General features: G+C 36.8%; 1 protein-coding gene across 3 annotated transcripts; it reads right to left on the bottom strand.

Moving 5' to 3' along the window:
• Positions 1-1,279: 1,279 nt before the first annotated feature.
• On the bottom strand, positions 1,280-12,277 carry LOC127808031 (uncharacterized). 3 transcript variants are annotated; one of them, XM_052346339.1, is made up of 15 exons: positions 12,059-12,277; positions 11,818-11,907; positions 11,588-11,710; positions 11,245-11,412; positions 11,064-11,150; positions 10,788-10,924; positions 5,149-5,196; positions 4,997-5,053; positions 4,194-4,847; positions 3,640-3,894; positions 3,385-3,537; positions 3,081-3,278; positions 2,088-2,972; positions 1,689-1,761; positions 1,280-1,557 (listed from the first exon to the last, which is right to left on the bottom strand). In XM_052346339.1, exons 1-13 carry the CDS (start codon positions 12,077-12,079, stop codon positions 2,306-2,308), a joined length of 2,658 nt encoding a protein of 885 aa, XP_052202299.1. In that variant the 5' UTR covers positions 12,080-12,277; the 3' UTR covers positions 1,280-1,557; positions 1,689-1,761; positions 2,088-2,305. The 3 variants fall into 3 exon arrangements, with proteins under 3 accessions (XP_052202299.1, XP_052202308.1, XP_052202316.1); XM_052346348.1 differs by lacking the exon at positions 4,997-5,053 and having other exon boundaries at positions 12,059-12,276; XM_052346356.1 differs by lacking the exons at positions 4,997-5,053; positions 5,149-5,196.
• Between the last annotated feature and the right edge of the window lie 408 nt (positions 12,278-12,685).

The raw sequence follows: 12,685 nt of genomic DNA, 5'->3' as shown, positions 1-12,685 counted from the left end.
TCCTCACTAGTGTGATCAAGCTCTTTTTGATCTACCGGTCCATCAAGGTCTCGAGGATGGGGTACCTAAACCTTCCTTAACTAGGTTCCAAAGAGAACATCCTACAAATGTGTCTTAGTATGGACATAGCGAAGGGAGATTCCACTTAAAGAAGCAAGGACTTCGTGAGAGCTATTGTGGATAGTCTAATAGAGGATGGCTCATTTTTTAGTGGAGTTACTCCATAGAGGGTTGATCGTGAGAGCTAAGGTAGAATCTGCTCAAAAAGATTTGAAGTATTCAAAGTGCACTCAAGCTGAGTTTCCACCAGTAAAAGCACACCTCATTGTAGGTAGACTCAAAGAGGGAGACTTGTGCTCTCCCTTGAGCTAGCAAATATTATAATGAATTAGAGAGGTTCACATGGTATGCCATGCAACATTGAGGTAGGTTAAGGAAGAACAAGTAGAGACAAAGCAAGGTAGCAAGTCCTTGAGTTACCAGTTGCCATTCCCTAGGCAGCTGTTGAATTCATATATTGCTGATATCCAAGAACATGGAAATGCTACAAAAGATACTTCCTAATATACTTTTATTTAAGGGTAAAAGTATTGGATAGGATGAGGTTGCAATGATCATGCCAAGCACCATGGAGATGCTAATAGGCAGCTGTTAAATCATTTGTCTTAGATTAGTTAAAAGTCTCAGGAGGTAGGTCAAGGATGTATTCGGTATTTCATTAGTTAGTTTTTCTGTTAGTTGGTTAGTTGTAACAGCCGGTTATGTCTTGTTTGGTCCGCCCCTTATGTTCTATAAATAAGGGGTTGTGAGGTCTCTTTTATCATTCAGTTTTTCATCCTATCTTGAGAGAGTTATGCGAGTATGTATTGTGTGAGAGAAAAGTTGTTGAGTGCTTTGTAATCTTGTGTTAACTCTGTATTGCCTGAGGATAGGACTATGAGAGTGTTCCATAGTGCATGTAATCGTTCTTGTGATTCAAGATAGTGGAGAAGAGGCCTAAGGCAGTCTGGATGTAGGTTTCCTTTCAAGGGAACTGAACCAGGATAAATTCTGTCTCTTCTTGTGTGTGTGTGTTCATCTATTTTCTATTGTTTTCATATTATGTTTTTCTCTTTCGTGTGTGGAGAGTTTCCTATTATTCTTGAGGGTTGAGTGTTTGAATAAATGAAGCGGAAAACTGGGATAACAAAAGCATTGCATACAACATCCACATTTATCCAATTTAAGATAATTCCAAAATGAAGAATGTTAAACAAACAAAAAGATGCAAATACCAAAATTGATTAGTCAAGTTCCGGTTCTGGATAATAAGCATCTGAATTAACAGACAGTGGCAAGCAAAAGCCATACAATAACTGCGTTGGTTAATAACAGCTACAAATAAACGGGAGAAATCATTTGGAATTTGTTATAGAGTATTAACCAGAGTATATACATACATACATGAAGCCGTCTGAATAGATTTTAACAGCTGATGTCAACGTCCGGACAGCATGAACAGAAGCTAAAGCACCATGGAGAATTTTATAAAACAAAGTTTCAGGAACAACTCTCAAGCTGCCAACCAAGCAGAGGTCAAACCAAAACTTAGTAAGACAGGAGAATCTATCTATAACATAAAAGGAGGATTAGCCAACAAACGGGAGCCCTTCTTCTAAGAGAGCCCAGTAAAGAATGAAACACTTCACCTGATTAGAAGTTCAAAACGTGGAGCTGCATAAGATCTGCTCAACGAAGTCAACTAGTTGACAATATTCTCATCTATCAATTAATGAGAAAGCCCATTTAGTGTCAACATATATTAGACCGAATGCCAAGACCTTCAGGTTTTTACATTTTTCATCCAGATTGGTTATTAGTAACTGTAGAATACTGATATGTACATTTTCCTGCAGTATTACTTTAATTCACATTTCATAGCACACAGAAAAGATACTAGAAGTTCCAGAGCAATGTAATATTACAACTAAAATCAGATACCGATCACATGAATAAGTTGAATGTAGTTACATGCCTTCGGACCCACACTGCTGCCATATCCTCTAAATAACAAAATCAAATTCCCAGCAAAGGAAAACAATTATTACCAGAATATCAAGCAGTAAGGTCTGCATAAAGTTGCACTCAAGAGACTCAGGAAATCGTCATTTGTCCATTTCAGCTGCGAGCAGCAAACATAGACAACATTAAACAGCTATCAATAGCACATTCTCATTCAAAACTTAGTTCCGGTAACTTTAAAGATCACTGATTAGCAAGACTAAAATGTTAAAACAACAGTTGAAAGTTCTAAAGCATAATGAATTTAATGGCCAATGCCCTTTTTTGCTCTAAGAGATTCAAGGGCCTTTTTCCGCAATTCAATCTCAAGCTTCTTCTGCTCAGACTCAGCCTCTTCAGCACCACCAGCACCAGACTCCATCCTCACAATTTGTTCACCATCAGAAGCATCACGATCTGAAGGTGGAGTACCAATGTCAACTGATTTTGCTTTCAGCTTCTCTGCACGACGCTCTTCCTTCCTGCGACGCCGCTCTTCTCTCCGCCGACGTCTCTCCTCTTTTCTCAATCTCTTCTCCTCCTTCCTTCTTTTCTTTGCCTCCTTTCTATCCTCTATCTCAGAATCATCATCACTATCATCTGATGCTACATCTTGCTTTCTGGACCTTTTATGTTTTCTTCTCTCATGAATTTCAGGGCGGTACTTGTCACTTTCCTGAGAGCCAGTAATCAAGGAACTACTTCTATCTTTCTCGTCAACCTTTCTGGTGGACTTAACTGTAGAGACCATTTCATCAAGCAGCTTGCTGCCCTTGAACTCTTTTGAACGAGTATGGTTTTTCTCATCAGTTTTATGAGTTTCTCCATGGTATGACATCCGTTGCATCTCATTTGGTGAGGAAATTTTATGAACTGTTGGAGACCTTTGTTGATCAGAAGCTTGAGCAGGCAACCTCCTAGAAATCTTCTCACTGTACCCATCCAAAATAAAAATAAATAAACAAAGTAACTCAAGTGCAATAATGCACAGATGCATTCTATGCAATCAGCATAAAATGCATTAGTCAAAAATCACAAACCTCCTTATCTCCTGGTCTTTCTTCCTCAACTCCAAGCCATCAGCGTGACTCTGAATTTCATTAGACTGATGACGACCTGTTCTTTCAGGAGACTCATCCTTGTGACGAACCCTGTCAAATGAATCTTTATGCTCATCAACCCTCAATGAATATGCAGATTTCTTTCCTGAAGACTTGAGCTTTTGATCCCCGTTATCCCTAGACTCAGAGAAATCAATTACACTCAGGACAATGAATAAAACAAGTCTGAGATTTGAACAGTCCTGATCAATTGTATCAAAGAATAAAAAGTATCATCGCCAACCTGGAATAGTTATTTTCTTCCTCCTTTCCACCAGTTTCCAAACTTTCATTACGTTGTCTTTGATATCTTGGTTTCTGAGGAGGACTAGCACTGTTATCTCGGGTTCTCCGTTCCACAGTTTTCTTTAAAGGACTCTCATGTGGGCTATATGACCTGTACGTGAAGTCATGTAAGAATAAATATATTCAAGCAAATCTTGAAATTTAAAATCCCACATATTGCTAATAATTTTACAAGAACTTTCGGCATAAATACCTCCTATCTTCGCTAGGACTTCTTCTCTTAATGCCTGGTGGAGATTCTAAAGGAGACTCAGACCTATACGGTGAGGGCGACGAAGATGATGCTTTTTTATGGGAATTGTCTTGCTCCCTTGGATCTCTCTGTGGTGACCTCAAAGAGGTGAGTGGCCGGCGCACCACAGAATCAGGTTCTTTCTGAATCTCAGCAGATTTACTAGCAATTTCAGTAGCACGAGCATGCCGAACGGGAGATATATGCTCAAAGATTCTACAACATACTTTTAGAACTTAGCTAATTGATATCGACACATTAATAATTGTAAAAAAAAAATAGTAATAATAATACTAATAAAGAAGGAACTCACAAAAACTTAAAAATTAACCAGAATTAAAATTCTATTAGCACTGAACTGCAATGAGAATCAAAATCAGAACAAGATTACTGACTGTTTATCAAAAATAAGAATACTGCATAAAAAAAGGCTATCATAAGAGAAAGATAGATAGGCTGAACCCCCCAAAAAAATGAAAGAGAGAGATAGGAGCTAACTTTAGTGCCAAATATACCTGATTCTTCCTCTGGGAGAGTGCACAGGTGAACTCTGATGTTTTGGTGACCTCCTCATTCCTGGTGAAGGGGATTGACGGCGCACTGGAGAGGGTGAACTCCACTCCTCTGGAGAAGGAGACCTACGTTTAGCAGGACTCAGTAATCTCCTTTGGCTTGGAATAGGAGACCTACGTCGAACTGGGGACAGAGACCTGCGTTGTGGAGTGGATGGAGATCTCCGATACCGCCGCCTTGCAGGAGATGGAGATCTAGAGGGTGATCTACGTCGAACTGGCGAGTAATATCTCCTCCGCACTGCAGATGGGGACCTTTTCCGCATGGGTGAACGTGATCTATATCGCATGGGCGTTATGGATCTACGTCGCACAGGCGTTGGTGACCTCCGTCTAATTGGAGAACGTGATCTACGCCTTATAGGGGAACGCAATCTATGTCGTATAGGAGACGGGGATCTACGATATGAACGTGATGTAGATCTTCGCCTAGAATAAGATGATAAACGTCTTGCAGGCGAAAGAGATCTCCGAGGTGAATACCTCCTACGAGGAGTAACAGACCGTCTTGGAGGAGAGCGATATACCCTGTCTGAAGAAATGGAGCGTCTTCTTGGATGAGGTGATTTGGATAAACTTCTTGACCTGTGTCTGTCACTGAAAAAAGTAAATTGGATAAGTCACGAAAAAAGTAGTTCATATCAAATCATGATTACTAAGCATAAAAACAATAAAACCATATGCAATTAAGTCAAGCTAAATGGATAGACAGTAGACAACTCTTCCTACTCATATGATTAACATACTGTGAGTAACTTCTGGAATTTGAAAATGACTTGCTAACTGATCTGGAATGTGTTTTTCTGTACAAGAAACCCAAGATTTCAACTTCAATGCTCTATATTTAACCTGAGGAACGTATGGGAGGGGGAAAGCATACAGTCATGAGAATTCTTACCGAGGTGAAGATGAGGTACGGTCAGCTGAATGGGGAGATCTAGTTTTCCTGTACAGGAAGATTAAATATCATCATTCTTCCATGTGCAGCAGAAATTTAAAGTTGATCCCACCTATGCACTCTACTACAAACTGATCTAGTCAACTACAAAACCTTGATTAAATGCTGCTATTCAATCGTTCCAAATCCTCACACAGTATTGACTTATCGCTAATCAAGCTAAATGAACGTATAAAATTCACTTGAAAAAAGTATAACTGAACAATTTCTTCAACAAGAGGAAGACTAGCACAATTATTTTGAGTAAATAAAGCAGTACATGGTGTCAAACACCAAAAAAGCGTATAATGATTGCATTCTTTCCATGCCACCAAAAGAAAAGAAGAGAAGAGTAGCTGAGGGAACCACTATTTCAACTTATGATTAGCATATTCAAAATTTCAGTCTTATGCAAAACAATTTGTCATTCCATCAGCACAAATACGCAGAACCATACAGACAGAAGATTCAAACATTTTCCATATCCAGTTGGGTTCTAGATGTACAAGTTTCAAAAAGAGAAGAAGGTAGCTTCTGAGACTGGCAAAATTATGCAGCCACCAGCTGTTGTTAGCTTCAAATGCAGCAGGAACCAACACAAATGTACAGTAGGGAGACACTGACAGATAACAATAATAAAGGGGTAATAAATAAAATTGACAAAATCAACGGGATAAATTGGACAAATAACCAACGTTAAATTGAACAATATTTACCCAAAAACTTGCTAATGCATCATCAGTACAAAGACCTTCACAGCCATATATTATACCCTTATTATAATCAGGCAATAACACGCCTTCTTGCTGGACAGGGTAGGAGAGGGGAGATTTGCCAACAAGCCATTATATAATGCAATTAACACCAAATACTGTGCAATGAGAAATCAAACTTTGGAAAGGAGGCATCAAAATCTTATGCTTACAGTCTTAAGACCATATATTATGTTTACTTTTGATAAAGAGTTCCATTTAGTTTAGGAATTTTATTTGTTCAGGAGTTTAGAGCATTGGGATTCTTTGATTTCGTCAAGATGTTGAATAGCAACCATATTAAGGAAAAACTCTAAAAGTCGCTTAAGCCAAAGGGTGAGCTAAAGCTGACTAAAAAAGAGTATAAAATGGTAATATCATTGAGGATCAATCTAAACAAATTTAGATGCGTCTGATTATCACCCTTAATCATGATTTTAAAATAAATGGTTGTATTTTCAAATGGGTTAAGAGTAAGGCTCTTTAGTGATCATGGGATTAACTTAACCAAAAGAAAATGTATTAAAGGATTTACTAGAGGAGTCAAGGGGGAAGCAATTAATTTAACAATGGAAGTTGAATTAATTATAATTATTTCTTTAAGAAAAAAAATTCCCTAATTTTCGGTTTAAAAACACACCCAAGAGATCAGGGTATTACGTTAAGTTACCATAATAAATTGGATTAGTTTTAAAAAGGTTCTAGCTAGAAATTATGAATTTAAAAGATTAAGCCAAATTTGATAATTTGAAAAACTTCAACTCTTCGCTAATTCTTGTATTCTTTCCGACCCCTTCCCTTAGGTTTCTTCTTATCCTTTATTTCTTCTTTCTTCTCCTCTTCCCCTCTTTTTGGTTTCACATCAGTTTCTCTTTCCCAAAAAAGAGGGTTTCTAACCCATTATAGGGCCTAGACACAATTAGGCCCTATAAATGTAAAGGAAAATTTTCATTCCATTTTAAGTTTTCCATTTCATTCCAATTGTATTGTTTGATTTGAGTTAGAAAAAATAGAAACTGAAACTGTTGTTTGATTTTGCCATTGGTTTTCAAGAAAATTAATAAAAAAAAATGAAATTGGCGTTTGATTTTTCTAATCTGTGTTCAATTTTTTTTTCAAAATACATGATAAAATTTAATTTTTTATTAACCTATAAAAATCCAGGAAAATAAGAAAATTCCAAAAATATATATGTATAGATAAAAATTCAATCTTTTCTGAAAAAACAAATCTGGGAAAAAATGATCTTCTTCGTTGTGCTCTCTATGTGTGTACATATAAGTATATATAGAGAGAAAGAGATAGAAATGGCAAATTGGGGCTCACCAAACCCATATTTGGGTTCGTCAAACCCCTTCTTCTTCACTGCACACACACACATACCCAAATCTAGGGTATAAATATATAAAATTGGGGGGGGGGGGGAAGCCTAGGCGACATATAGAGACAAACAAAGAGACTCGCCAAAGGTCGGCAATGGCGGCCATCACTAGCATTTCTATCAAGGAGCAAACGAGTGAGCGAGCAAGAGAGAGAGAGAAGTGGGGGTTATAGTAGAGATGATGTCGGTGGTTGGTGGTAAAATGATTAAATGAGATGGAAATCTTCGAACATGGGAAAGGATTTTTTCATGCTTCCATTTTTTCCCATCTCATTCCTTTTTATTGGGGGGTGGGGGGGGGGGGGGGGGGGGGGATGGTAAGTGCTAGCAAAACGGCCAAAAATCCTTCAAGTCTTTCCATTTAAAGATTATGAAACAAAATGGAAAAAGAATAAATGAAATTAATTTAAAACAAGCCCTAAATGTAATTGAAATATGACCAAAAATGTCACTCTTTACTTTCCTCCTTTTATGGCAGTCTCCTTCTAATATCATTTTACTAGTCAAAAAGGGCCCTCAAATCATTTCTCAATGAAGACATCCAAGGCTGTTGAAACCTTAGACCACACAATAAAAACAGCATATCAAGATCTTAATTCACCTAGAAGGATTGGCAACATGGATTCTAGCTCATTAATCATCTCAATCAGTGGACATATCTTATAATGCACATCACATCTCTGTGTTTCCCCCAAATTTTTTTTGTCTTTCTCTATCTTTTTTGCTGAAAACTTCTTCCATAACATATGTATCCAACCTTACAACGTATAACCTCATTTCTAAGTCTACCCTTTCTCATATGGCAACACATCTACCATAATATCCTCATATCCATGAACAATGTTCATATTTTGAAAATATTGGTGCTTTAGTACCCAACATTTTGTACCATATGACAGGCTGTGTCTTATAACCATTTAATAATTTTTCAATGTTAATGGAATTATATTGTTGCATAAAACATCAGCTGAACTTCTCCAATTTAACCATCTTGCCTTTATTATATGAGTAGCACACTTAATAATCTCCCCATCTCTTCAAACAATTTATCCGAAATATTTAAATTAATCTTTTCTTGGAATGGCCTAATCTCCAAGACTTAGCATAACATCATCCATTCTTCTATGTTTGCTAGACTTACATTCTATGCATTCAATTTTCATTTTGTTTAACTTAAAGATAATAAAACTTTAAGGTGCCCCTGTAAGCCTTGAACTTAATATTCACACATTCTCGTCTCATCTACCAAGACAATATCATCTAAAAAAAGCATACACCAAGACACCTCTCTTGAATTTGTTTAGCGAGCTCGACCATCATTAAAGCCAAAAAGATAAAGGCTCAATGCAGATTTTGATGAAATCCAGTTGCATTTAAAAATCCTCAACACCTCCTCTACAAGTTATAACATATGTTTCAACTCCATGATACATGTCTTCCTTCAAAAAACCTATACATAAGCAACCTGAACTCCTATTTTCTCTAAGACCCTCTATAAGATTTCTCAAGAGACTTTGTCATAAGCTTATTCTAACACGTGTTGCAGCTTAGACTATGAGAAAAATAATCATACTAGGTTTAGTTATTTATCCTTCCTTGTTTCTGTCCTTAAAAATTGTAAGGCGACAATATTCATTTAAGCATTCATGTCTTGAACATGAGAAGTAATGACATGAAACATAAAGAAGCACATTTTTATTCTAGACAAGAAAGGGGCATAGGATTTTAGAACATGTTTTCTTCTTCTCCCCCATATGTCCTTCCTCTCATGGCTAATTCAACTTTTCTTTCTTATGATTTGTGGCACCACAAGCCTTCCTAATGTGACTTGCAACTCATACCTACTCAAAGGGCCCACGCACAATGGTGGTAATCTGACGTTCATTGTACTTGCATCTATCCACCCTGACTTTTTTCTCTTTTGCTTATTATAACATTTTGACAAGTTTCTCAAAGTCAGAGGCCATACATTTCAAAATTGACAATAGGCCTCTATCCAACTTACTGGTTAATTAAAGCATGGGCTTTAGGGCTATAACACTAATCCTTATACATTAAGTTCCATCATTTGCAATGTCATTCAATTTGGTAGGACTTGATGGGAGACGGTGCTTATAAAAAGGCGTGCTTTAAGTGCAGCATGCTTGGCACTTTTTTTGTGTGAAGCTCAGCGACTTTAGCTGAGCATGAATAAACGCGCTTAAGTTGTGCCTTTTTCCTAAGCTCTAAAGGGCAATAAAGCGCACTTCAAAAATACACTTTAGTTTTTTTTTTTTTTTTTTTTAACAAACAATATGAATGGTTGGATTTGTTTAATTTTTTGCAATAGTGTGGCTGTTTGTATGGAATTCTTTACCCAAAAAATCCTATAGATCTTAGAAAGATCCAAAATAAAATCATATATACATTTGTTTTAAAAAAAAAGGAAGACTCAGTTGTATTTACCAAGCAAGAAATATTAAAGGAAACATGTAATCAAGTGCAAACTAAGGGTTGCTAATTTATTCCTAATTGCTATATATTACAGATTGACGATTGATTCCAGATTGCCCTAAATTAGAGATTGATGATTGACTCCTGATTGTTGTAAATTAGGAATTGTTGATTGATTGAAAATTAGGGATTGATTGCTTGGGGATTGTTGTAAATTAGGGGTTGATTAATTGGAGATTGTTGTAAATTAGGGATGATTTTTTTCCCGTATTCTTTTATCCAATCCTTTGTATAACTCGTGTTAATGAAATAGAATGGGTTTTGTTGCCAAACTTTTACAAAAAAACAAAATAAGACTCAACAAATTTAAAAAAATAAAAAATAAATAAAAATAAGCCTTAGCATATTCAAATCCTTTCAATCGAGAGTTCGGACCAGTTTGTCTTCCAAGTTTCATCAAGACCAGCAACTGACCGGATTGTATCCTTTCATATGTTCCCTATGTGTTTTTTGCTATGGTTGCATGACTTTGTAAACTAGTATAAAATATAAATGAAAAATGATATCTCATCTTTTCCCAAATTTGCAGCCCTCATATTTAGTTTTTTTTTTTTTTAATGATTGCTTTCTTAGTAGTTTATATTTTTTATTCTTATAAAAGTTTATACTATTTAATTTATTTATATACGCTTCATTATGCTCTTTGCGCTTAAGCTTCGTAGGCCTTCTGTGCTTAAGCATCCTTAACGCTTTTCAAAACACGGATAGGAGATATAACTATTCAATAAATTAATCCTTACTCGACACCAATTGGCCAATTGAGATTTTTGTGACTGCTGTTTGATAGTTACAGACTTAATTGATTAGTAAGCACAAAAATAAATCAAAACAATTCCCCAAGGATTCTATTGGGGGTTTCATTAAACAATTACAGAGATGCATAATATCTCATTAAACCAAGGGTAGGTCACAAGAGGTTCACAACAGGGAATATTAACACAATCAAGAAAATATAGCTTATATTTCATCCTAACCTGATCATTCCTCTTGAACCATTCCTTTCACTAGTGTCTTTCTCATCTGCATAATGAGCATGAGAAGTCCTCAATTGATGCTGGGAGCTTGGTTCCAGATTGGTGTTATTAGCTCTTGAGATGTCATCCTCGCCATCCTACAGTAGTTTTGAGTAAAGGACATGAACCCAAATAATTGCAGAAGCAAGCTGAATGGCATGACAAACACAAGCTAAAGTTAAAAACAAAAACAGAACTCTGTATAAACTAATTATGGCACGGAAAAAAGGTTATTACCATCTTCCTCATCTTCTCTTGCTCGAGTTCTCTACCCTCCTTCTCTTTCTTCTTTTGAATTTCACTTGAAATCCTATCAGTCTCAGCCTGCAAGAGCCGACATAGCAAGATTAGTAAAATATGATAGTTACAAGTTACAACTTACATATGGAATTCACATCACTATTCAGGCAAAACTTACCTTCTTCTTTCTGGTCTCTTCTTCTTTGGCGTCAAGAAACTGTTGAGGGACACCACTAACATTCTTTTGAGCGCTGAGAAGAAGCGTCCAAAGCTCTTTCATGAACTTCCCGGTATTTTTCTCCATGAATCCAGTAAGGGAAATCTGAATCTCCTTCCCATTGACTTCCTGCAGCCAAACATACAAACGTTAAAAAGGTTCTTAATGGTGGTCATTTACAGAGCTCGTGGGGTTATATGAAAGCACGTTTGAAGCAGTAAATTCTAGTGTAGAACTACAGTGGATTGAAATAATCAAAAGCTAACAGTATTTTTCGCAAATAAAACACTAGGAAGCTTGGAACCTTTCCATCCAAGAGGCCGTAGATGAAGTTGATAAGAACTTCGTCTTCGAATCCAAGAAGTTCAGTCACCCGGTTTGCAATCCACGGTCTCATAACATCCATCTTCACCTTCGTCGTGTCCACCTAATAACGTAATTCAATAAGAGCCAAAATCAAGACCAAAAATAAACAAACCCAACCGACATTTTCTCAATCGTAACACAATTCCCAAACCCTAGAACCATGCTCACCATATGCTCCAATTCAGGAGCGAATTTCTGAGACTTCAGCAGCTTGGCTTGCTTGTTCGAGAACCGAGTGTCCTGCTCGGCCGACGTCCCCTGCAAATACAAGCCCAAACTAGTAATCAATCACATGGAGAAGGATGATCTGAGCAACATGCATGAAACCAATTCCGATCCAACAAGCAATCGCGAAAGATAAATGACATTAGACATGAATGAATGGCGCAAACACGATTGGAAAATTTACCCGGAAAAACCCGCCCGACATTTCTAGGGTTTCGGATGGAGGGTGCGAGGCGTCTGGTTGAGATAGAGGAGCTAAGGAGAGGTGGTTCTTCTGAGTTCTGAGTCGGATGGATTAGGGTTGGGTCTCCCCCTGTTTATCGAATTCACGGGTTGTTTCTGGTATTTGGCCTGCACTATGTCTATGTGAAGCAAGGCAGGCTTGTGTCTGGATCCAGCTCTTGTTCGGGGATACTTATTTCTGGTTATCAAAAAGGGGGCTGATTGCCCTAGTTTACTAAGACCTACATTTACCAATTTACCCATGGCTTCTGTGAGACCCCAACAAAAATCTCATAAGGACTGTCTGGTCGTTCCCCATTAATTGAATGAAATGAAATAAAAAGTAATACGAAAATTTTTTTTTTTCTATAAATCAGTAAAATGAAATAATATTAATCAATAAGAGGATCTTTACACTATTTTAATAAAAATAATGATGGGTTAGTTGTTAAACCAACGAGGAGAAATAGCTCTTCCATCAAATGAATGATAACTTTATTTTTGTGTATTTGAACTTCAAAATTATATTTTATGATAATGTTATTGACCATAAAATCAAGATTTTTAAATATTTTTATTCCACTTGTTT

This window comes from Diospyros lotus, chromosome 1 (assembly GCF_014633365.1).
Source record: "Diospyros lotus cultivar Yz01 chromosome 1, ASM1463336v1, whole genome shotgun sequence".
NCBI classification, from domain to species: domain Eukaryota; kingdom Viridiplantae; phylum Streptophyta; class Magnoliopsida; order Ericales; family Ebenaceae; genus Diospyros; species Diospyros lotus.
The sequence above is the reverse complement of the archived record's forward strand: the minus strand, read 5'-3'. Positions and strand labels throughout refer to the sequence as shown.